Here is a 24283-nt window from a genome sequence, read left to right as displayed (position 1 = left end):
CAGCACAGGGTCTGTCCCGGGAATAACAGTTATTTCTTGAAGTAAGCCCTTGGGAGCCTGAAAAATGGCTTCGGCAGAGTCTTGGAGAGCAAGAAGGTAAAGCTACCCTCTCCACCTCCTCCTCCTCCCCAACTAAGGGCAGCAGCCTTTTGTAATAACAACTCTGTAATCCACTCAGAGCATGGAAACTCAAAATACAAATCGGTTTGTGCAATACATCTTTATTTTAATTTTATTTTTTTAATCTTTGCAGTCATCTTGGAGTAATCATCATGTAAACAGTAGGATGGGATGGGATTACATTGAGTCGTATGCAAATAGTTCTAGAACACCTCAACGATTATGACAAGGCATTATAAATAACTTCTCTTAACAATATATATTTGCCATTTTCAGTACATTAAAGAGCTGCCACTTATCTAGGATTAACTAGGAAGTAGTTTTAAAGTGTAACCTCTGAGAAACATGCCTCCAAATGTGGAAGTCTTTCTAAGGTTCCCTAGCTCCATAGCATCTATGTCACAGGTTAAACAGAGGGCTACTTGGGTCAAAGTGTTTTCTTTGTAACAGAGTTTTACTTGATCATTGCACAAAGCCCTATTATTTTCATTCCACCTTGGTATTTAGCAGAACTTCAAATAAAGCTTCAGTTCCATTCTTCAAGTTTTCATTCACTTGTATGTAACTGTTTTTTATCATTAAGGGTAAGTCAGACCAGAGATGGACACAGTAAGCATTCTACCTTAACAACAGTTCAGAGTAGCTCTAGTTCATCGACTCCCCAATAAAGCATAGTCAAAATACTCTAACACCTTTGCTACTGTAGATCCCCTCCTCGCTCAGATAACTATATATATTTATATTTATTGTACCATATGTATGGTACTTCTAGAAAATTGAGATTATTTATATCAGCAGCCTCAGGCACATTCTTAAAACATTAATATCTGCAAGGCACCTCCCACTCCCTTGAGGATCAGTTTGTGGACTGGTTTTTTGACACACAACCAACAAAAGCTTGCTAATGCCAGATCAAATGATTTCAAGAAACCCCTAGAAGTTACTAAATACTTCAAAGACATACCTGAAACTTTTTTAAATAGTGGGAGATTAACTGCAAATAGCACATAATCAAGTCAAATAATTTTCTTATTACTAGTATGTGTAACGCATAAATATATGAAAAATAAAATTCACAGTAATTTTTTTAAACTAGAATTCAAGTTTGGCTAAGATTTCTAAACTTTTATATGTATGTTAATTTCTAAATGTAACAGAACAGAGGCAGTATTATCAACCACAAGTACAGGTAAAATAGTATCACTCAAAGTCTGTGAAAGAAGTAAGCTTGATAGAAAGTTCCTTTTGTAACCAATAAACACAGCCACCTGAGAGAGAGCATTTCCACAGGCTTTTCACTCTGGGGGAATCCAAATCAACTTCTAAGAGACATTGAGGAGCATTTTGAACATTAACAGCAGCGGTGTAGCTGTGGGCTTTGCTTGTTCTGACTTTGTGAATTGCTAGATAATGAAGCAGAACTCAGTGTGTGGTGCATTAATTTTCCTTTGCATCTAAGCTGGCTTTTTTGCAATCTCACAATTCGGCTTGGGGTCAAGGGACAGACATCAGCTGACACTTAACTGAGCAAAACCAATCAGTTTCACTTCATCAGGAATCTCAGTGCCATCACAGCCAGAGGCCTGCAAGTACAAACAGAAATGTTTAGTATATCATGCTGCAAAGGAGCATTTGACAGCCAGGATATAAAGTTTCCCCATATTGCCCAGTCAGCAAACAGCTTGATTGAAGGAAAGCTTTCAGACTGCTTCATGTGTCCTCAGTCAGCATGCAACCAATTGCAACCTTAATTTTAGCAAACTCTTGTAGTCAATATTAAAAATTATGGAAAAAAAAAATACTGGAAAATGGGCACTGAAATACCCAAAATCTTTAAAACAAACTTTCCAGACTGGAGCCAAATTTGCTTTTTCATGGGAGTAAACAGTTTTCCCTCATGAAGAGCATCTAATACATATGTATAGAATCCACTTTTTACCACTGTGCTTGTGGTACACAGCAAATGTCTCATGAGTCCAGCCACCAAGTTAGTTCACCAACCAGATGAATTTTTAAACAAGAAACTGAAACAGTCTTTAGTTATATAGTAAATACTAATATTTGCAAAAGGACAGCTCCCTCCTGATGGTACAATTTAGTAGTTAAAACTGCACAGTTTAGATTCTTCAGTAAAGCTTGTCTCAAAACAAATTGGCACAAATAATCAGTTCATTTTTCATATATAACAGTAAGAATATAAAACCACTTTGCTGAGAACGAAACAATTACTTTAGGGCTGTTTTAGAAAAAATACGCTGGAGGCAGAGTATTTCTGTTCCAATTTTTAAACACCACAGTTGCTTTTGTAGGACAAAAGTAGCACTTTAAATAAAGGGGTTTATACTTTTTTATCTGTATGGTAGATAAGTCAAAATATTAATAGAATTGGATTAAAAGTGCAATGCTAACTTACTTATGACAGATGCCTCCAGATTTTTTGCATATCACAAAATATCTCTAACAGAACAATTGGTCCACCCTATCAAAAACTTTTTGATCCTTTTTTGCATTAGTAGCAGTTGAACCCTTTAATAGAACTGGTTTGTGAACATGTGCTGTAAGGTTAAGAGCTCTCAGATTGAGCATAGAAGGTGCACTGACACAAACCATTGAATTTTCATGACAAGAAATAAAAACTGTGTAGACACTTGTTGAAGTATTACATCAGGCTAGCCCTTCAAATTTACTTTGAGCAGACACAGAGAACAGTAGTTCTCTCTTCAGATAGTATTTCACATCTCTTATTCCACAGAAGCAGCAAATTAAAGGTCTGAGATCATCACTCCTGGTTACTATTCAGATATCTGAATGGTGCTTGGATTGGGATTTTACCAAATAAATGGAGTTTGAATTTTGCACTTAAAATTTAATGCTAAAAAGTGCTGCTACTACTACTAACATTGTTCTACTCTCTAGCTAGCTATCAATCAATCTCCTCAAAGTCATGCTAAGTAACATATCTAATGAATATAGATATTCAAATGCCTTAAATTCATTATAAACTTCAAAATCCCCATCAGCCTAAAAATAGACTTCTACTCCCTTGCCTTCCTTATCAATAAGTATTATGTCTATTTAATGCGCCTGGAATCTATTAACTTGTGTTTTGTGCTTAGCGTAAATAAAAATATGATACACAAATTGCAAAATAAAAGTGCTTGGTAGAGACTGAACACACTCATTATTGGGTTTCTTTCCACCCTTTTTCATAACTAAAGTCTTTGCACAAAATGCGAATTATGCTGTGCAATGATTTTGTGTTTCCTTGAGTGTTTCCAAGATTATTTTTGTATTAAAGCAGCCTCCTTCCCAAAGTGTGGACAGCTGGATCATACAGGGAAGTTTTCATTCTGTGTTACCAAAGACAGCTAGGGGATAGTGAATACTATATATGTTCTGCAGAATTACATCATTGCAAGAGCAAAGATACATTGTTTATAAAATATGCAGGAGAGGGAATCCAACCCCTGCCATCCAGGCACCTCACTTTAAAAATTTTCTTTACTATTTCAGTAATAATTAAATACAAAAATAGTTAAAGACAAACTCTTCCTTTTTCACCCCAAAGATGGACAGCTTGCTGTATGAATAGAAATATTATTTACCAGTAAAATACCAGTAACAGCAACTTGTAAGCAGAGAGATACTAACCAGACTCCTTGTCCAGAAATACTAGCAACTAATCCTAGACTAAGAAGTACTTTTCAAATGAATTTTCTGAATGGATATAGGATTAGCTACACTTAGACCTGTAAACCCCTTTAAATATTACCAACAAAATTTGTTTTAATCAAGTAGCATACAAGTGCTCAAATCCAGTGAGATCTTGTTATGAGGTAACAAAGACCCATTAATGCATACAAAGATATGAGAGAGTTCTCATAGGCAACAATTCACTTAGCAACTTCATTATACAATACAGAAATAGGCAGAAATAGAAGATATATCGAATTAATCCAAGGAGAAAAATAAATTAGGATATTTCTTGTTATGGTCTTACCCTGTGAAAAGAGAAACTAGTGCAGGAAACTTAGGTCAAGAGTATGAGGAAGAAACTAAGGTTAAAAATTAACCTCCAGAATTCCTACCCATCCAGTGGAACTTACCTACAGCAGGGACAAAGACATTGATTTTGGATTGTCTACTAATGCTGAGTATGGTAAGAAGCAGAATGATATCAGCATTCACTCACTGGAATCTGAAATTTTATGTGACATAAACCTCAGCAATAAATCCAACTGAATCATCAAAAAAATAGAAAAAAATATCCCAACCTAAATTTTCAAGTGGATTTGTTTTCAACATACATAACCTGGATACTATGGGATATTACATTTTGGAATCACAAGCCTCTATTTTAAGTGTGGGAATGAGAAACCCAGGCTTCTCAGAGCCTCTGGAATATCTGTTACCTAAATGCTCTTGGTGAGATGTCATTTACTACATAATAAAGCCAAGTCAGATGTTTAGACAGCAGGAGCATAGATCAGCTGCAAAAAATTAAAGCAGTAGCTTTTAAGCTGTATGTATAGCAAAGGCCAGAGAAAGAAATGAATTTGAGTTACATGTCTTTATTCCCCTACCCCAGCCCCTTCTCACAAGGAATGTGGAAGTTCGGGGGATTTCACTGGATTGAAGAGGAAAAGTGAGCTCAAATGAGTCAGCTAAAACTCCTCAGATCTGTATAAAGAATAACATGGGAAGAAGAATCCTGAATTAATACATCATCATCAATTAGGTCTAAAAATGGCTCTCTACAGCAGCTGCTTTTATAAACAAAGCTGTGATTCTGGAGACCTGCTTATCTAACAGACACCCAGTGTAGTATCTCATGTGACTGAGTCACTCCCAGTAAAAGGTGCTGAAAGCTAATTGGCATTTACATAACTAATAATTCAGTAGCTTTAGGTATATACATTTTTTAAACTTAATTTTAACAATAAATAAAAACAAACACAGCACATCAAATCTGGCTCAAGTTTTTGCAATTTAAATTTATCAATATTAAATTAAATCTATCATGCTACAATCAATATTGACCAAAATTAAGGACCCATGGTCCAGTGTACAAAATGCAGCACAGAAAGGAGTCCCAAGCCCCAACCCAGGGTCTGATGACATACATACAGAAGATAGAGGTAGAGAAGTAGAAACAATAATAAAATACAGTGGGAGAAGGACCACCATGCAGGTGTGGATGGTCAACTGGAAGAAGGTTGACAAGAACTAAGGAGAAGTAAGCAGTGGAGAAAGTGACCTGTATGCAAAAAAAATGGGGGCAGGTGTTTGAAAAAATAGGATTGGAGCAATATGTCCATCAGCAGAGGACACTTCAGCCAGGGTAGAGCTCAGGGGGTGGGGGTGAAGGAGTGCAAACCTAGCTATTGCAGTTTTCTCTGCTTTACTTGTTTCTGCAATTCTTCCCAGGGGTTTTCTTACTGCAGCTCTCACCTACACCTCAGGCTGCCTCAGAACTCATGTGACTGAACCTCTTTCCCATGCAGTTATGGCACTGTCCTATCAAAACAGGGTTTCAGCTTTTTCTCTAATACATGGAAATTTCAGTCACTTTCTATGTCAACACAGCTTTTCAACAAAGTATCCATAACTGAGATAGAACACAGATTCTTATGTGAATATTTTGATAATTTGTTTGTTTCTTCCATTGATGCTTTTACTTACCAACTTAAAAGTCAATGTTTTCAAGGCCTTTGGATCATCTACTATCTTCTGTAAGTTAGCAGCAACTGTAAAAAAAAGACAAAAATATGATTTACAGAAAATTGCATTCAACTTCACATCAAGGCTTTTGTTGAATCTTCTACTTAATTCTACACATATACATGTCCGTAAATTACCACTTGAATCATTTAATCCCTCTCTAGCTGCTGTTTCACAGGGCAATTGAGCTGCCATAAATCCTACTTCCTTTCCTTCAGAGTCACTGATACCTTGTGACTATGTGACCTGGTTCAGTTGCATGTTTCTCCATGATTCATATTGCATGTCTTTAGGAAGGGCAGCCTTTCATTTAATGTTGCCCTGCTGTGGCACAGCCCCGTGCTGCTGGGCTATTCCCCCAGGAGCAAAGCTTCCAGCTGCCCTCAGGCACTTACTGCCAAAGGTATTATTAGTGCTTTTGCAAACAGCAGCCCACGATCAGCAAGTGTTTTAATGAATTGGCACACAGGTGCCTGAGGGGCATCAGGGATGTATTGAGTCTTTAAAAACCCTAACCCCACTCCTGATTGATTCTTTACCGGGTAAGACATTAAAAATTTCCAAGTAAAAACAGAAAAATTGGATTTTTAATATATGTAAATAGTTAATGTTAATTACTTTGTTGTTGTTACTTAAACACTGTATCAGAAATGAGTGGTGTTTTAGATGGCTATCATTCCTCAAGAAAGCAGAGAACAGTGCTCAGTAAAAGGCTATGGGACAGTTTTATTTATTCACTTGTTTTTACTTTTAATATGAACTCAAGTCAGAGACTTTTACATATTAAATATGCATTATTTTTGTTTTTCTGATGGACCATAGCTAGAGTGGGACATGTGTAGTCAAATAGAAGATTAGGAGAATTTAAGGGCAAAACGTCACATTTTCAGGCTATGCTTGAAAAGGAGAAAAGTAGACCTAAAAAGAGTCCATAGTATTAGGATACAAGTTTACATTAAGAATAGTCACACCTGCAGTTTCCTTCAGAGAGATATTTTCAATTTTAATCATACATATTCAGCATTTTCAAGTACAACTAGCATTTCACCTTTGACTTTGGTACTGTGTTTTACATTTTCTGGCCTTTACAGAAAGGCAATAGAAATCACTTAACCAAAATAATGTCATTAATCACAGTCAATCAAGCCACCATGAATGCAAATCCTCCCAAAAGCCTACTCTTTCTGCAATATCTGAAAGCATATGTAATTATCATCAACTAAGAGCCAAGTATTTGCATACTTATCTAGCAAAACCATACCACCCTGCTGGTATCTTTTTCATTTTTCTAACTCCTTGTTTTTGTTTTGCCAGGTCTTGCCCTTATTTAGACCACAAGGACAAAAATTAGATGCAACTGTCTGAATTTGGATATTAAAGTCAGTATTTCAGGAAACTTTAAAATATGGTTCATTACCTTTAGGGATGAGACAATCATTACTCTTTTCACCTTAGTGCAAGCCCAACCTTCTAAGACCTCAGCATGTACATAGCTTTGGATGTGTCCCTCTGCACCTAAACTGTTTAAAAATCTGGGTTCAAGTGATAACCTAAGTGGTCACCTAAGAAAAACATAACCCATAGACTGCAGGTATCCATGGCATCCCCAGTTTGGTAAATTCCACTGGAAACAGAGCCTCTAGCACAGGCAGTAGAAGCCATCCAAGCAGGTGAAAGTCCTTCCTGAATGCCTGCAGCCCCTTCCAGTTATTTCTCCAGAAGGTCTGGGGATCCCATACAGTGAAGACATCCTCAGAATTATAAATACAACAAGATACTCTACAGTTGAATACTCATCCAACTTTAAATGCAATTAAAGATATCATTTGCAGTAAATACAACTGACTTACCAGTCCTGTAAATATATTTCTGAAAATTTAGGACTGTTACTAAACCTACACAGTTTGGACCACTAAGTATGCAAATTTCCCCCAAAGACACAAAAAAAACTTCATGGCAGGCATACACTCGTGACAGTAAAGAATGCTTTCACTTACAAGCAGTTGGTGTTACTGTTCAACCCTATACAGAATTAATTGTCACTTCGGGCAAGTATAAAAACCCAATTATTTTTAAGTGGAACTATTAGGCTTTATAGATTAAAATCTCCTCCAGCTACTGCATTTAGGCTCTTCTCATTCAGGAAAATTATTTACAAGGCCAAGACTCACTAACCCTCCTAGTACAGTTCACGTGCAAAGTTCTAATTTGGCTTAAATATATCAAATGATACTAAAGTTTCTAAATGCTCAGTTTCTAAATGAACTCAATCACATCTGCAAACCATAGTGAGGAAAATAACCATCCCATTCTCACTACCTTTCCCCACCCCACAGTCCCAACAATTCTTGTGTTGCAAGTTGGTGAACAAAATCAATTTAATACAGTAACACTCTCCCTAAAGTGAAAAGGAGTTTCATACTAGGACTTTCTAGAGAGGCAGGAATTGTTTTCTTCACTGGTACTTAGATTATTTGGAAAAGTGAAGAGCATTGTAAAATACATGTCCCTCTACACCTTATCTCTAAGTTAAGTATACTGCAGTTCCTATTGACAAAGCCATTTTTCTTTGAAATAATCTGAAGCCATGCCTTGGACGCTGTACTTGTGAAATTCATAGATTAGCTCCTGCAAGCAGCACTAATTGATAATTAAACTCCTGTTGGGAATTCACTGTTTCTACAAGACCTGGATATCCTATACTCTTTTATTTTGCAGAGTGTTTTCTCAATATGTTATGGCCATGCACAGAAGAAGAAACATGAACAAGAAAAAATTAAGTGGTGATGGAAAAATCTTTGCCAGCAGTAACCTCAGGTAAATAGAGTATACTTCAAATCATGCCTTGGAGCAAAAGCTCTCTTTAGACATTAGCAGCAGTTAGGACAAGAGGCTTTTTGTTGTTTACAACAATAAATGAGGTCCTGTTCACTTTCTTCAGAAGGCTTCTGAAGGACATGTAATCAACCTACGCACCACAAATCATTCCAGGTTCTTTTGCAGGTTTTGCTCAGTGACAAATGGTTGTGCCACTCTGACGAAATAAGAGTGTGCACTTGCAGAGCATGCAATAGGAGAAAAGGTCAAACCCAGCCTATAAATATACAGAACACAGGGTGTTAATTGCAGATGGAATAAATTTAAAAACCCCATATAACTAGAGGATTTTGCATGGATATAATACAAATTACTTTTTGCTATATTACAATTTTGGCCAACAACATAAATTACAGTTTTTAAATGAGTGATTGATATAGGTAACAGAACAAAAAAAGGCCCCCTTCAAGATCCTACAAATACAAGATAATAACCAAACTGGACAGTCTCAAACAGCTGTTTTTTCTCCTGTGATGTGACAAAGTGCTCTCTCTCTGGTTACTTAAAATTCTTAACACTGCATGAAACTTAACCCTAATGGCTTCTGAAGAGGGAAAACTTCTGGAAAAGTTAAAATTAATGAGACAGTAAATAAAGCTATATGAAGTACAGTTAAACTATTTCCAGTACAATGCCCACCCAGCCAACTAAGCCAGAGCCATCTGGCATAAACACAGACACAAGCAGAATCTAAAGCTTGAGATGATATTTCTGGGGTGCTCTCAAAAGAATAATGATTCATCTGCTTTTCCATTTTGCAAAGAATGGATGGGTAACCTCGGAAATGGCTCATGAACTCATGCTTAGGTTCAACAGTTTGCAAAGCTAGTGCATATTGTAATCCTGAAATACAGATATGAGGAAAGGGAAGTATTATTCAGGCACAAAATTACTGTCACTAAAAAAAAGAGAAAAATCATAACCTTGGAGAAAATGAAAAATATTTTTAATAAGTTAGAAGTGAAATATTTTTTTGTAGTCTAAAACTAAGTCTATAAAAAATAGCTACCTTCAACTGCTCCCTACTTCATCAGCAGTATGGCTGTTAGAGGAGACAAGCTCAAACCTCCACAGATTTATTTGCTTTCCTGCTGATTGTTTCAAATATTACCTCTTCCCCAACAGCAGGCAGTTATTTTACCATTTTCATCTGATACATGGAGCTCACCATAATTAACTGCCTTGGGAGTCTGCTGGTTTGAGGATTAATGCTGTGTTCTCCTGTATAGGTCTTAGGACACAGGGTGCTGGAGTAGCAGGGAATACTTTTAAGGGGAATTATCACTCCTAAAATTCAGCTACTGGTAGCCCTTTTCCTCCAAAGGGCTGAATTTATTATGCACGCTCTTGAAGCCATTTCACATATTGCAAGATGTTCATTGCAATCTATGCACTCATTTATATTTCATACTACACAGTGGTTTTCATGCATTTGCACGTTCAGAAAAAAGCCAAAACTAAGTTTTAAAACCTAGATAGTACTGTATTATAGTATATTATACAAACAATGAAAACAGTCAGTGTTTAGAGCTTTTGGTAACAATTCCTCCAGATCTCTATCTTGTTACTATCTGCCAGCTCACCGACTGTCTGCCTTGAAAGATTAAAGGGCTCTTCAAAGAGAGATCAAAAAGGTCACTTAAGTGTAATGTGATTCCATTAGTTCAACCATTCAGGATGCTGTGAAAAAAATCCCTTCAGTTGCTCAGTAGCAAGGGAAATGTTAAAGCATTTGAAGATATGCAGGAGCTAACCAGCAAGTGTTCATTGCTAAAGGACTGCAAGGACCTAGACATGATTCTTGTAAGTAAGAAATAAAAGAAAACAGAAAGATCAACAGCAAACTTGGCTTCTCTTCTGAGAAAGCTATTGGACACTGATATGGCAGAAGCATTAAAAACATTTAGAAATGTATTATTTATGAAGAGTGTGTCATTAGGAATTTATCAAAGGGAGATTAAAGCTCACAAATTTGTCTGAATTCTCAAAGTGTGTTGCTGAATCAGAAGATATAGATAAAAGGCAGTGGAAATGATCTCCATTTAAACTTTTGATACTACGATAATTTCTGACAGCTCGATTTGCAGCCTCACCACCAGAAAACACAGCTTAAAGAGGGCAGGTGCAGGACAACAGGAGGCCAAAGCACTTCTGCTTTGAAAGGAACACCGAGACTGGAAATGGTCTCCTACAGCATCCCAGTGAACAGGGATCCTAGTGAACAATTTCTACCTGCACTTTTCACAATTTAAAACAATAATTAACTCCACTTGAGATCTGTGGTTCATATGAGTTCTGAGCCCCAATACTGTATTAATTTCTTACTCCATACAGACATCCTAGGTTTAGGCTGGCTCATGTAATTTTAGACATTAAGGATATTAAACAGCATAGACATAAAGGATAGTAAACAGCCTTTGGCACCAGGCTATCTTGTTTCAAAGAAAAAAAAAAAACGGAAAAAAAAAATAAAATAGAGACTTGGTTGGCACCAAAGCTTTAAAAACTAGCCAATTAGCCTAGGTTATTCAAATGAATGGCAGAGACATCGGGGGGATATTCCTGATTGACTTCTACCCACAAATAAAGACTTTCAATATTTACCCTTGCTCAAACTGAAAAAAATATATCTCAACACATGTACAAAATAATAGCAGACCTCAAATGTCTTCATATTAAGTGAATTAAGATCAATTAACATGGAGTATTGATATTCAGGGGTCACAGGCAAAAACTAGAAAACTGAGGTTTGGTTAAATAGTATACAAGTTGTAATTTTTCTTTAGGTAACTGATGGAAAAATTCACACCAACAGAAGCAGTATATTTTATAAAACAGGAGTACTGCATCCAAATAGAAAGTGACATAAGTCAGTGCTAGAAATCCACCTCTATCAATTCCAATAACATATTATTAAGCTCTTGAATTCTCAATTACTTAGTATGGCTATCTGATTCCAAAGAAACATTTTATATTATAGTCTGTGAGAAGAGGAAAAAAAATAGCACAACTGTGACAATTGGTTTTATTGATAGTTTAAAATATTAATTGTAGAACTGGAAAGTTGTAGCTTTTCCCAGAAACTTATAAAAAAATGAGAGTTGATATTTCAAATTGATTTTTCTTCCCCCAGAGGATGTGAAAAATAGGATAACCACTGCAAATTTAAAACAAACTAAAAGGATAAGTAAACAAAGTAAAAGGATATTCTACTTTCCTTTCTAAAAGGATAAATGGAATATATTTGGGTAATTAAATACTTATGTATTTCAGACCTTGATTCTTCATGTGCCTAATGGAGTAGATTATTTAGGAAGGTGAGGGCTGAGTATATACATATTTCATCACTTCCCCTTCATTTTGAGGATCCTGAGCATTCTAGACCTCAGTCTATTTCTATTCTCAAATGAACATTTATAATAAAAATTTAGACCTGCTGCCCAGCACTGCTATTAGGGCTATTTAACAAGCCTGAGATATTACAGTAAATTGTTCTCTTAAATTCTCTATACAAAAGAATGAGAGTACTAGGTTGAGAAAATAATTTCCCTATGACTGAATGTAGAAACCAAGTGCTAGTTTTCAGATGCAGGTTTTGGCAACAGTTTGGTAATCGTCAAGATAGTGAAGACAGCTCTAACAAGTATCTTCATCACACTGGATTAGATCTGAAATATAGGTCTATGCAGAAATAAGGCAGGTCATATTCTGCTATGCATATTATTACTTTGCAATCTCCTTTCCCTATCAGGTCTTCACAAGTCCTCCTGTCCCAAGTTCAGCTATGAATTATAGATAATGTTCTGACAAAACTATTAAGAAGATGAAATAGCAGCCAGGCTACTTCACTACCTTGTATCTGAAACTGGAAACAAGAAGAATATATTTAGAAAAGACTCCCTGATGTGCTGGAGTTAGGTTCTGAAATAGAATACATCTAGTTTGAAGAACCTCAATAAATCCTTATTTTGACATACTAGCCCCTGGCAGAGAAGTGAATGCCAAGGAAATAAAGAACAGCATATAAATTACTATTGAAAACAGGAACATTACATACATTGCTGCTTTTGCAATTTCTGATTCAAATTCACAATTGTTTTTGGTTTTTTTTCTTCTTAACTAGAAAGGAAAGTCATTGAAACTTTGATTCAAATCTATGAGGAGCAGAGAGTTTATCACTTACTGTATCAGGCAAAACTCAAATTAATCCCACTAATAACCACATGGATTAATTCCTCATTTGCACATTTAAGTAGGAACCAGCAGACTGCAGGTTGAAAAAAGGAACTTTCTTTGAAAACAGTTGTCAATTCTACCTTCTTTTTTCTTTAAAAAACATAATTATTAGTTACTTTATCATGGCTGTAAGACAGGCACATTCACTATGACACATGAACACACATATGTATGTGTGAAGAATAATTTGCACACTTGGAGAATGTCTTATATCACGTATTTATAGTTCTGCTATAAACCACAGAAACAGTGATTATTCAACTAACACAAGGTTTTTTGCACCTTGAACCTTTACATTTTTACCACAATGAAATTTCATCACAGTGGAACTTCTGTGAAACCTGCCAGCTTCACACAATACATTTCCTCCAGTGCACCTTTTATATCCAACACAGAAGGTCTAAAATAACTTAGGTGCTATTAGACACAAAAATTCATTAGCTGCAGGTGCACCTCAAGCTTCCAGAACTCCTGGCAGTCTCATCATTATGAGTCACCCTTCAGTGCATTAGCTCTAAATGAGCCAGATGTGTTGAAATATTTAAGTCCTTGTTAAAGCCCCTAGGGATTTTAGAGATATTCTTCCACTTGTAATGTATTTGCATATCTTGCTAAAGAGATACTGAGTTATGTACACATTTTGAAGGCACATATGTTTTTACAAAATGCCTGAAAATACAGTCAGGGTTTCATTAAATCTATATGTTTTCTTTCTGGATAATACATTAAAGTCAACACAAAGTATTTAGTCCCTCTAATTTAGTTGAAATTAATTTGTAAGAATCTATAAAGGCATTTTCTCATTAGAAAGTTTATGGGTAAACTGAGCTTTGGAATAAATAAAACTGTGATACATTTAATTTAAAATTCAGTTTGAACCACAAGTAAAACAAACAAAACTTCTAAAAATTTCCTAAATTTAACTCAGTTTGAACCACAAGTAAAACAAACAAAACTTCTAAAAAATTTCCTAAATACTACAAAAATTGGTGGACTTCAAAATATTACTGATATTAAATGACAAATCTAAGGTGCCTTCAAATGGTAGTGCTGTTCCACTTAATCACCCACACTACTCTTTGAGCACAAAAATGTATGCAGCATGTCTTCCGCTTGTGCAGCTCTATCCCATTTCCTAACTGCAGTAAGATGAGATGGAATTTGTTAAACAAAAATCATTCCGTTTCAAAGATGACAACTCTAAAAAGACAAAGTAAAATGAGGTATAAGGAAATACAGAGCAAAACCTAAGAAAGCAAAATGATATTTACTGTGTAAGTCCATGGCTTTTCTAGAATGTGGATTATCAGTGCCACCATAAGCTAACTGTACCAACAAACTGGGCTGGTGCTTTTTCATCATTCTATTTTAGTATGACAGTACCTTCAGCATCAGCAGACATTACACTGTAAGACAGTCAGCTGTTTCAATTTCAAATGATTTATTACTATGAGTAATTGGTAACTATATATTATTGCTGCACTGTGTTACATATGTTACTTACTGTTTAGCAGCCCTTTGAAATAATGTTATTCTGGATTTGGTCAGATACATGTTCTCTACATTGATGGTCATTACTGTATCCACAGCCATGCTGGGCTTTCTTTATAAATCAAGATGCTAATTTAAGTTCTGTTTACTTACAAAGTAATTGTATCAAACTATTATGGCATCTATTGTATTTGCGCGCCTAAGAAAATATTCAAGATATTGATGAAGAAGTTATGTATATACTGCAATTTAGTAATTATAAATACACCTTCAGGTTCTGAAATTTAAACAAGGACTCCAGCAAATTAACTGTAGTCTAAGGCTTCATTGGAATTATATGCACATTGTATATACAGTGGAGTAGGACTGCAACTACGTGATTTTCAACAGAATCGACTGTTGATATGATTTGAGTTTTCCTTATGGTATCAAAAATATAATGAAGCATTACCTGATGAACATTTACTAGCTAATATACATGCATTGCATACAGAGACACATTATCTCAAAAGGAATTTTGAAAATATTCCAGATCTGATTTAACATAGCTATTTCTGCATAAAAACACCTCATCAGCAAGATCCCACAGGCTCCAAGGCTCATTCCCCTCTGCAATCACAAACTCTAGTCTGCTTTTAAACAAATCTCTCTGCTAATTCCCATGGTCTAGGGACCTTGTGTGAAACAATGATAAAAGAAAAGAAACCAGCCAATCAGAGCCAAACCCAAACATCAAGCTGGGATTTCTCCTTTTCTGCGGAACCGGTAGCTGAACTTCATGTACATCAGAAAGGAAACCTTCCTGACAAGCCTGTGTTAAGTGAAGCAAATCCAGCAAGATTCAAAAGGTGAAGCTTGTTGATGCTTAGAAGCAAATTCTATAGAACTTAAGGTGTCAGCTTTTAAATTCTATACATTAACAACTTCAGCTCACACATGCCGTGGCCTACTTCCACAACAGCATTTGCTGACTCCTATTTTAAATGTCCTTTCAGAAGATCAGCCATTATGCAAACAAGTAGTTGAGTTCAACATAAAAACATGTATTTTCACCTTCCTCTTTTGTCCATGCCTCTACATGTTTTAACATCCATGAAAAGAATCTACAAGAACAACTTTCATGAGACTATCTCAGAACCTTGTTTTCATTCAGGTTACAGTGGCTGAATTTCTGCCTGCTTCAGCTAAAAAATGAAAGGCAATTTACCACCTGCTTTCAATCTGGAAACTAATGGAATCAGTTCTTCTGGTGAAGAAGGTTAACCAAGCTCTTCTATACTATTCCCTTCTTCCTATATAGGAAAATATTAGAATTTTGATTGAACAAGGCGCTAACATAATTTTACACAGAAAATTAGTTTTGTAAGCAGATTTACATTTTAAACACCATCTGCTCTCTTATATGACCTCTGGCTTTAAACTGAAACACTTCTTAAGATTGCACTGTTACAGTGAAATATTCTAACAAAGTGCAAATTTAATTTTTTACTTAATTAAAAGCAAAATCACATTTTGCAGAAATCTTCCTTCAATAAAATATGAAATCTGAAGTAATTTTCTAGGAAGGTAACAATGTCCAAACAAATTTGAAAACTTCACAGGTGAAGCAGATACAAGATTATAACACAAATTTACTCAAGAGTTTGTGCCTGTGGAGCTTGAGGTAAGTTACATCATAAAAATCCTACCATATAAACTAAATAAAGATTAATATAAACTAAAAATAAATCACTGAAATTAAATACAAGTTGATTCATTTAATTAAATACAAGAAATTTTATTTCCTTAGTTTTTTTTAGTACCACAGTAAATGATAAAACATCAAAGTACAGAAGGAACAATCATAATCCTAAAAATCAAAGTGTGATGCAATTCAAAACAGGGACTAAGTAAGGAAATAAACTTTTATTACTAGACAGTGTCTCTAACCAAGCCTGATATGGAAAAATCTTGTTTAAATATTTGTGCTTCTTCAAGGACCAAAATGCTATCACTGTGGCATGGGAATTTATCACATGAGGGACATATATTTTCATTTGCCTTTCCCCCATCATGCCCCCTGCAAGATGATAACAAATCCCATTCATGCTGCCATTTTCACAGAAGTACTGGCACTTTGCATTGAAATAGAATTTTGCAGCAAAGGGAAAATGAAGAAGGGAAAAGATTTCTCACTGGGTCCCAGCAGGACTTGCACTGCAGCATCACCAGTTGTGACTCAGAGTGCCACCTGACTGTCCAGGCAGTCAAATAACAATTCTTTTGTTATCCAGAAAAAAAAAGTCTTTTTTTCTAAATGAAAATTCTGCCAGAAATATTATCAGCAGTATGGTAATGACATTTTTCATACTGGATGTTTAAATGACAACAAACCAAGGCCAAGCAACTCCTCTTCCTGAACCCTTAAAATAACCATGCAGTAGAAGTGACTTGAAGAGTGCCTACAGCTTGTATCATCTGCAAGCATCTCTAAAATACTTTTTCTTTAGAAATAAAGGTAAAAGAGCAGATAAGAATTTTATTTATTAGATCAGCTAGAATTAATCGGTATTCTGATCATCAAAAAGCAAAAAGTACTTTTTTTGCTTCTCTCAGAAGGAGTTTACCTACAAATGCAGTGAGAACGTATTTTAGATAATCTTCCAGGCAAGTAATGAACTTCTAGAGCTGTGAAACACTCCCCATACCACTGAGGAGTTTGGTAAGGAAATCTTAACCTACTGATAAGAATTTGTTTTTGACCACAACACAAAAATTGACTTGGTTGTATTCCTCAATTCAGTTCTCCCTTATCTAGCATATACTATCCTGCTCTTATTTTGGTGATTATACATCTGCTGGTCTTGAGCATCTAGAAGAAAGGAAGAAGACGCAGAGAAATAACCACTTCCAAATTAATCATCTTTATGAAGCACTGAATTTCAAGAAAAAAAAATTAAAACATTACTAAGCCTGGAATAGAAAAATAGAGAAGCATCTTTCAGCCGCCAGAAAACATTTCTGATTACCTTGTCTTTTTTTTTAGCACAGAAATAACACCACTAGATGCAATTTCCATAGGTCCTGAACACTGTCTTGCTCCTCCTTCTATGAACCCAACAGAAGACCAATTTCAGGGTTGCCAAAGCACACTCTGCAATATCCTTTACTTATAATAACATTTTATTGTTACACAAAAAAAATGAAGTTATCACAAAAATGCTCAATCATAGACTTGTCAATAATCCTTCAGGAGAAATATATTGTATCGCCCCCTCTCAAACCACTGAAGAGATCTGACTTCCAATAGCAGTTCTTGGACTGGTATCAAAATTGCCTTGTTGATTGAACTATGCATACATGAAAGCAAAATTAGGACAAAAAAGATTTTCTGAAAACCAGCATCAGAGAAAACATTTTTTCACATCCATATAACACGAACTTGTCACAAGAGCATAATTGCAAACAAAAATGTAATTTACCTATAACTACATCATGGCCATCAACCAGGCCTGCAGAGAACAGCTCCTGAGAAACGCCATCTGCTGTGTCTGTCCAAAAGGTGAAAGGAATAAGTGTGAGAGTCCAGAAAAACAACAAAAAGTAGCAGTCATCCAATGCACTTCAACAAAAAATATATTTTAGTTCCAAAACACCCAGGGAGGCAGGATTGAATTCAAAATTATCTTTAATTAGGAGGAAAAAAAGATAATTATCTTATTAGCCTCTTCACAGCAAATCACATAAGGTAATGACTTGATTCATTGCAAACCCCCTCCAGACCTCTCCTGGCCACCAGCACTTCTCTCTTATCTAACTACATCATCATACACATTTTGCAAGTTCAGTATCTTCACAACCAAGAAGATAAACTATGCTTTAGTGTGGTTTTCTTTATGCCCTCCACTGTTCTGCATATCTAGACAGAGACATAATGGAGTAGGCTTTCTTGTTTGCTGCAAGTGGCATAAAGGACTTACATGAACAGTCATTATTTTGAGATCTAGGTTTTAAATAGCTTTTAAGTATTCTGAATCCAGAAAATCAAAGCTTTGGATGGATTTCCTATTAACTGCTGTACCTGAGTGGGTGAATTCCTAAGCCCCTGTGACCAGTACTTGCCCTGGATAAAGGCCTTAGAAGGCTTAGATGTAAGGAGGCAGGAACAGCAGGAACAAGCCTAAATTTCAGCAAAATCTCAACTTTAATCTGGCCCCAGCACCAAACACCCTAATGGAGCTCATGCTTTGAGGCAGTTAAAGTTTTATCATTTCCTCAAGAAACACACACAGGTGAAAAGCAAGGTAGCTGAGCAGTTTCTGGAGATGGGAAGCACAGCTGCCTTCTGGCTGCCTCAGCGACTGACTACAGGAACAGTCCTCATCTATCCTCTTATTTTTGACCAAGCAGAAATTCTCAAATGGCTTAAGGAATGGCTTCCCAAGTAATTCTTCTGGCAAATCGAGATGTTCTATGCCCAATTAAGTAACAGGCCTTTTTTGTTTTTACTCATTGCCAAAATCAACGAGAAAAGCGGGTAGACAACACAGAATAAATCCATGCATAGAACTACTGTACATGAAAGATACTATGATTTACTGCGAAAGAGACACCACTTCTAACTTGGATTTAATTTTAGGTGAAACCTCTTTGAAGGCTTCTCTAAATAAAGTGAATACTGACTTCTAAGGAATATAAAATAGGTTCATAGTTCAAAGGGTTGCAGCTTAACAAGGATGATACCTTCTTACTCAAAATATTAGCCTTCTGTGCATTTCATCCCAGTACAACTTGATTTTTTCAAACAAAGGCAAAATACAAGTTCTTACAGCTCTTAGCCTACAGTTCCATAAGTATGCAGCAGAGTTTAAAGTTTCAATACCATAATTTCTTTCTGGTGATAATACCAAAGCTAGAGCTACAGCTAAAATTTCAGCTGAAGACAGCATTTGAAAAATGGTGTGCACTTGATACTCATTAATAGACCATCTTTTATTATAAAAGGGAAAGAAACTTAAATGCTACGTCCATCACCACATACACTTTTATGGCTACTATATTCTATTTCTTACGATGTTTTCCAAATGTGAAAATGGAAATATTGCCAGACAAGATCTTATATACCATATAGATCATTTCAATAAGACATGAAATTGACAAAAGTATACTGTGAATAAAGTTTTCTAATATATATATTATGCAACCTTGCCACTAGAATTTACATATATTTGCAATTCTTACTCCACTGAGGTTCCATATAAAGCTCTGCACAGTAGGAAACATTCCAGAGAGGCAGTCTGCATGAAGCATAAGCAGTAATCCATGTCTGAAATGCCTTTTTAAGCAGTAAGAGAATAATTCAGTTGCAGGAGCCTTACCTCTGCCTGGAGTAAACTCAAACCGTATGTCATTAAGTTCTTTCCTGGAGTTCCTGAAAAACAGTCAGTGCATACATTAAAATGTTATGAAGAACAGAACAACTATTCAGTTCCTATACCCAAAGAATATCTTTGGCATTGAAAGCCACATTTTGTGTGTTTCCTTGAAAATCCTGCTCTCCCAAAGCACCCAGACTGGAAAGACTCCATTGCATTTTCATGGCAACATTTTGGGAAAACTAGCAGAAAAATACACTTAAGGTGAAAACGCATTCAGTACCATAAAGGATAAAACAAAGTCCTCTGATAAATATTTTCCTTTTCATCTTCAAAAGACATTCTGCCATATTGACTCTAATAGTTCAACACAGTTTGAGTCAGATACCTTATCCTCCAAGGACAACAGAAGATTCACTTGGACTTAAAGCTCCCTATTTGAGATCACATTTATACAAAGATGTTTAAGAGACAAAGTATCCAGCAAATGTTAAATGCTGAAAAGTAGCGGTGATGCAGAGTGTTTATAAAAGGGTAAATTCTTTACTCCAAATGAGTAAATTCTTTCACTGACCATCCTTGTCTCAGAGGTGAGGTTCCACCTACATATAAAATGAGCAGTAAAATGTTAAATCCCAAGGTTTTTTGTCTTCCTGCTTGCCTCCAAGAGTGTTTTAACCAGTTCAGTGTGCAATACAGTCTTAAGGGAGTTAATAGCAATGTTATAGAATTCTTTTACAGCCTTATACTGTGCCCCATTCCATGCATGTTTACAGCTTCAGGTTTAGTTAATAATTTCTTCCATCAACAAAACATAAGCCTCTGCAAAACAGACGTCCATCTCATTTTTGGAAATGACAAGTCAGCTGAGCACAGGGAGGAACCTAATCGCTGTAGCCCGCTCTTTTTCTAATGAATAGCTCAAACCACTTGAAATGCTAATGGCAACAGAATGTGTTTTGCAGTTCATTATTCTTCTCCACAGCAAGGAAACGGTATGCAAGCTCCTATTTCAGCATACCTGGCCATGAAGTCTTGCTGTGGGAAAACTAAATCCAATAGGCAAGCATATTCAGCTGTGACTTACATCTATTACTGCTTGCTAAATACATCCAGGAATGTTACAGAGCCAAAACCAGCAACATGCAGAAACACAAAACCCAGAATGATTGGCAGCACACACAACAGTAAGAGAGCAAGCCCTGAAAAATGAGTATGCCACATGCAGTGCTTAAAATGAAAAGTACTCATTTACTGAATCTACTAAATGCTTCAAAGGTGAAGGAGTTTCAGGTTCCCAAAAATCTACTCTAAATAAAGAACTACAGACATTTAAGGTCACTAGCACAAAGCTGCAAATAATGAAGCTAGCCAGCTTCACTATCAGCTTCTTTTTCTCTCTCCTAGAAAAACATGATTGGCTTTCTGTTAAAACAAACAGCAACAACAACAAAAAACATAAAAACCATCAACTTAAAGACCTATCTCCAGGATTCCTTTTGACAAAAACTGTTTTCCAAAGAAAAGGAAAATGCACAAAAATTTAGCATTATTCTTGAATAAGAAATGTTCTGACTAAATGTCTGATGTAACTCAAATACTCATTTCCTGCACACACTTCAGAAGAAACAAATCAAGTGAATAAAGACTTTCACACCTTTATAGAGGTAAACCAGGAGGTAGGAACAGGATGACCTTTAAGGTCTCTTCTAAGCCAAACCATTTTGATTCTATGACCAAGAAGACTAATCCATTAGATTCTCCAATTATATCTTTTCACAGACCTCCCATAAGCAGAATACCTATCATGTAAAAAGGCACCAAGTAATTATGAACTCTTATTAAAATTACCAGCTTTTCACAGCTGTTTGAAAAAAGAGCTGCTCCTGGTTACACTCCTTCCTCATGCATGATGCACATGGGCTCTATGTTAGATTGTCTCTAAGTTCCAAAATATCCCAGATAAAAAGTTAAGGAGTCAAATCAGTTTATTTTAGTCAAGGCAAAAATTCATTAAAGGTTGATATATATTCAGCAATCCAACTTTGCTATGGAGAATTATTACACTCTGCACTATTTTGAACTTAGGACACTGCTGCTTTCTTTATAATGGTATTCAGCTATTCAGGAAAGAAAAACAATGAAAGCTTGGCAAGATTAATTTGCTAGAAGCCTGTAAGTGCTTTTGCTTATTGTTCCATTACCTGCCAGACATTTATTGATTTCCATAAATTATGTATTCCAATATATAATCCACCAAATAGCAGATGCACTTGAGTTCTCCCCTAAAAGCACCTCATGGTCTTTTCTAGCCTTTAGACACTTCTCTGGTTCTAGTTAATGTCACTGTAACTGCAAATTAGTTTGCTAGCTCCTCCCTTGGTGAAAACTGTTTGGATTTGTTGATTTATTTGTAGGCAGAGTTTCCAAGCAGCATTTAATTTGTTCCTTTTTTTTCTTACATCCATTACACTCTTATCATATAGCAGCATACAGACTTGATTTCTGCTATATAGAAATAGGATTGGAAAAAAGGCACTTAGTATCTTTGTGATTAATAACTTTATCTTCTTCATCATTTCTTAATGGTTCCTATTTTCTCAAATGCATTTGTGAAAAAGTTATTTCTGTTTTAAAATGCCAACTCAGACCTTTATTCCATCTCTTATAATAGCTCTTATGTGCTTCTAGCTCTGTGCCATTACAGACTAATATACCTTGATTATCATGCATAAAACAAGCCCATCCCTCATCTCTTTTTAAAAAGTAGTAAATTTTAAGTACTTTGTGCATTTCTATTCACTTCAAGTTGATTTGCATTATGCACTCACCTCCAACAGGAAGAATTGCAAATGTTTTGAATATGGGTGACACCAAAGCATGCCATGCTAAGACATCCGGCAGCCATCTTACCAGCGAAGTAATCGCAGAATCTAAAACTTCCCACTTTGTGAAAGCACGTTCTGCAACCCTTCATTGCTTTTTTGTTTCCAGAATCACCTGATATGCACACCAAGACTGCTAAATCCGATTTCAAGGGAATAATGCTTCCTCAAGGAAGTTGAAAAAGCACAAAGGCCACCCACTTAGCCCCTCACCTACAAACATTGGCAATCCTGTCATTAGGGTATAAAAGAAAGATACTGTTTTGAAGGAAGTTATTTGTAAAACAACGCTAATATTGACCAAAATCAGGATTAGAGAATAAACAAATTATGCAACTATTCAGATTGACATGGTTCTACTGACAAAATCATAAGACATGAGAGAGATTTCAGGCATTTGCATTTAAAGAAGCCTTCAAATAATTACCTAATGATAGCATGATTCCTGCTACAGTCAATTATCTCTGTTTCACATGATTGACAAAAGATGTGTGTTGTTGAATTAAAATAGAAAATTGTTTGTGTAATGATACAACTGTAAATTAGAGACATTAAATGTCATTATTTCTTTTGTCCTTAAAAGCAGAATGTCTGTCGCGTAAGTGCGATTCAGGAAAATGAGATGTCTTGGAATTAAACTTTAGGACTAAAACATGCTGGAATACTTTGATTATATATCAAGCAGTCGATTTTCTTTCAATTTAGCCATATTTTTCACCCTCACAAATTTATCCATCATTTCTTATGCAGAGTTATCAAAAACATCAGCATCTATTTCACACAAGCTTCAGCATCTTCCATACAGCCCTCAGGGAGAGTCTGTATTCCTGGATGAGATGTATCCTACCATAGCTAATTAACTGGATATTCTTCCTTCCCAAAGCAAGAAAAAGATTTCTCAGACTAGGTAAACCCAAAGAAGTGTGTGTGTGCAGGTGTGTAGGAACATCCACATTCTGTCTCTGCACTGCTTGCCTAATTTTCAGACATCAGCTACACAATCATCACATGTGGTTCCAAAGCCTGATGTGGGAAGCTAAGCATCCAAGAATGCAGGTACTGACAAAACGGGAACCACCACAGCTGACTCATGACTGGAAGAGACAACAGCAGAATGCAGAATATGCATTCTTTTCTAGAAACAGAAATAAGCTCATCTTTAACCAAAACTGTAGAAACTTTATTATGAAAGCTCCATAACAATGGTGCCACATGGCGCCCTTCACCAGTCAGATTTTCCCCTCCTCGTATTCCTAATAAGCCCTATTCCCACCAGGACAGAAGCTCCCCCACCATCAGGGACTAATGACACAGGCCAAGTCAGTGTGCTTTAACAAAAAACACATGCTAAAAAAAAAATTAGAAAAAAAAAAAACAAACAATTCTCTCACTTGTACAAAATTTCAGACCCACAGATCTTCCTACCATCTAAAATTTGAACTGCATTGAAACTACCATGGAAGCAAAGTTAGAATGGAAAAAACAAGATAGCATAGCCTTAGAAGCAAGGGTGAGCAGCTTGGCATTTGCACTACCTCATTGCAGTTGTTGCTGTAATTAAAATCACAGAAGAATTCACATGACTTGCTCATTTAGACT

General features: G+C 35.9%; 1 protein-coding gene across 6 annotated transcripts in view; it reads right to left on the bottom strand.

The window, feature by feature from the left end:
* Nucleotides 1-220: 220 nt before the first annotated feature.
* Nucleotides 221-24283, bottom strand: part of STK39 (serine/threonine kinase 39) — an 80942-nt gene continuing 56879 nt past the window's right edge. For all 6 annotated transcript variants that reach the window (XM_058809345.1, XM_058809344.1, XM_058809343.1 and 3 more), the window contains 4 exons: nt 19803-19855; nt 17907-17975; nt 5803-5867; nt 221-1703 (listed from right to left, as the gene is read on the bottom strand). In XM_058809345.1, coding sequence (XP_058665328.1) covers nt 1629-1703; nt 5803-5867; nt 17907-17975; nt 19803-19855 — 262 coding nt within the window. In that variant the 3' untranslated portion in view covers nt 221-1628. The remainder of the gene's footprint in view (nt 1704-5802; nt 5868-17906; nt 17976-19802; nt 19856-24283) is intronic.

The sequence above is a fragment of the Ammospiza caudacuta genome, chromosome 8 (assembly GCF_027887145.1).
Source record: "Ammospiza caudacuta isolate bAmmCau1 chromosome 8, bAmmCau1.pri, whole genome shotgun sequence".
Lineage (NCBI taxonomy): Eukaryota > Metazoa > Chordata > Aves > Passeriformes > Passerellidae > Ammospiza > Ammospiza caudacuta.
The sequence above is the reverse complement of the archived record's forward strand: the minus strand, read 5'-3'. Positions and strand labels throughout refer to the sequence as shown.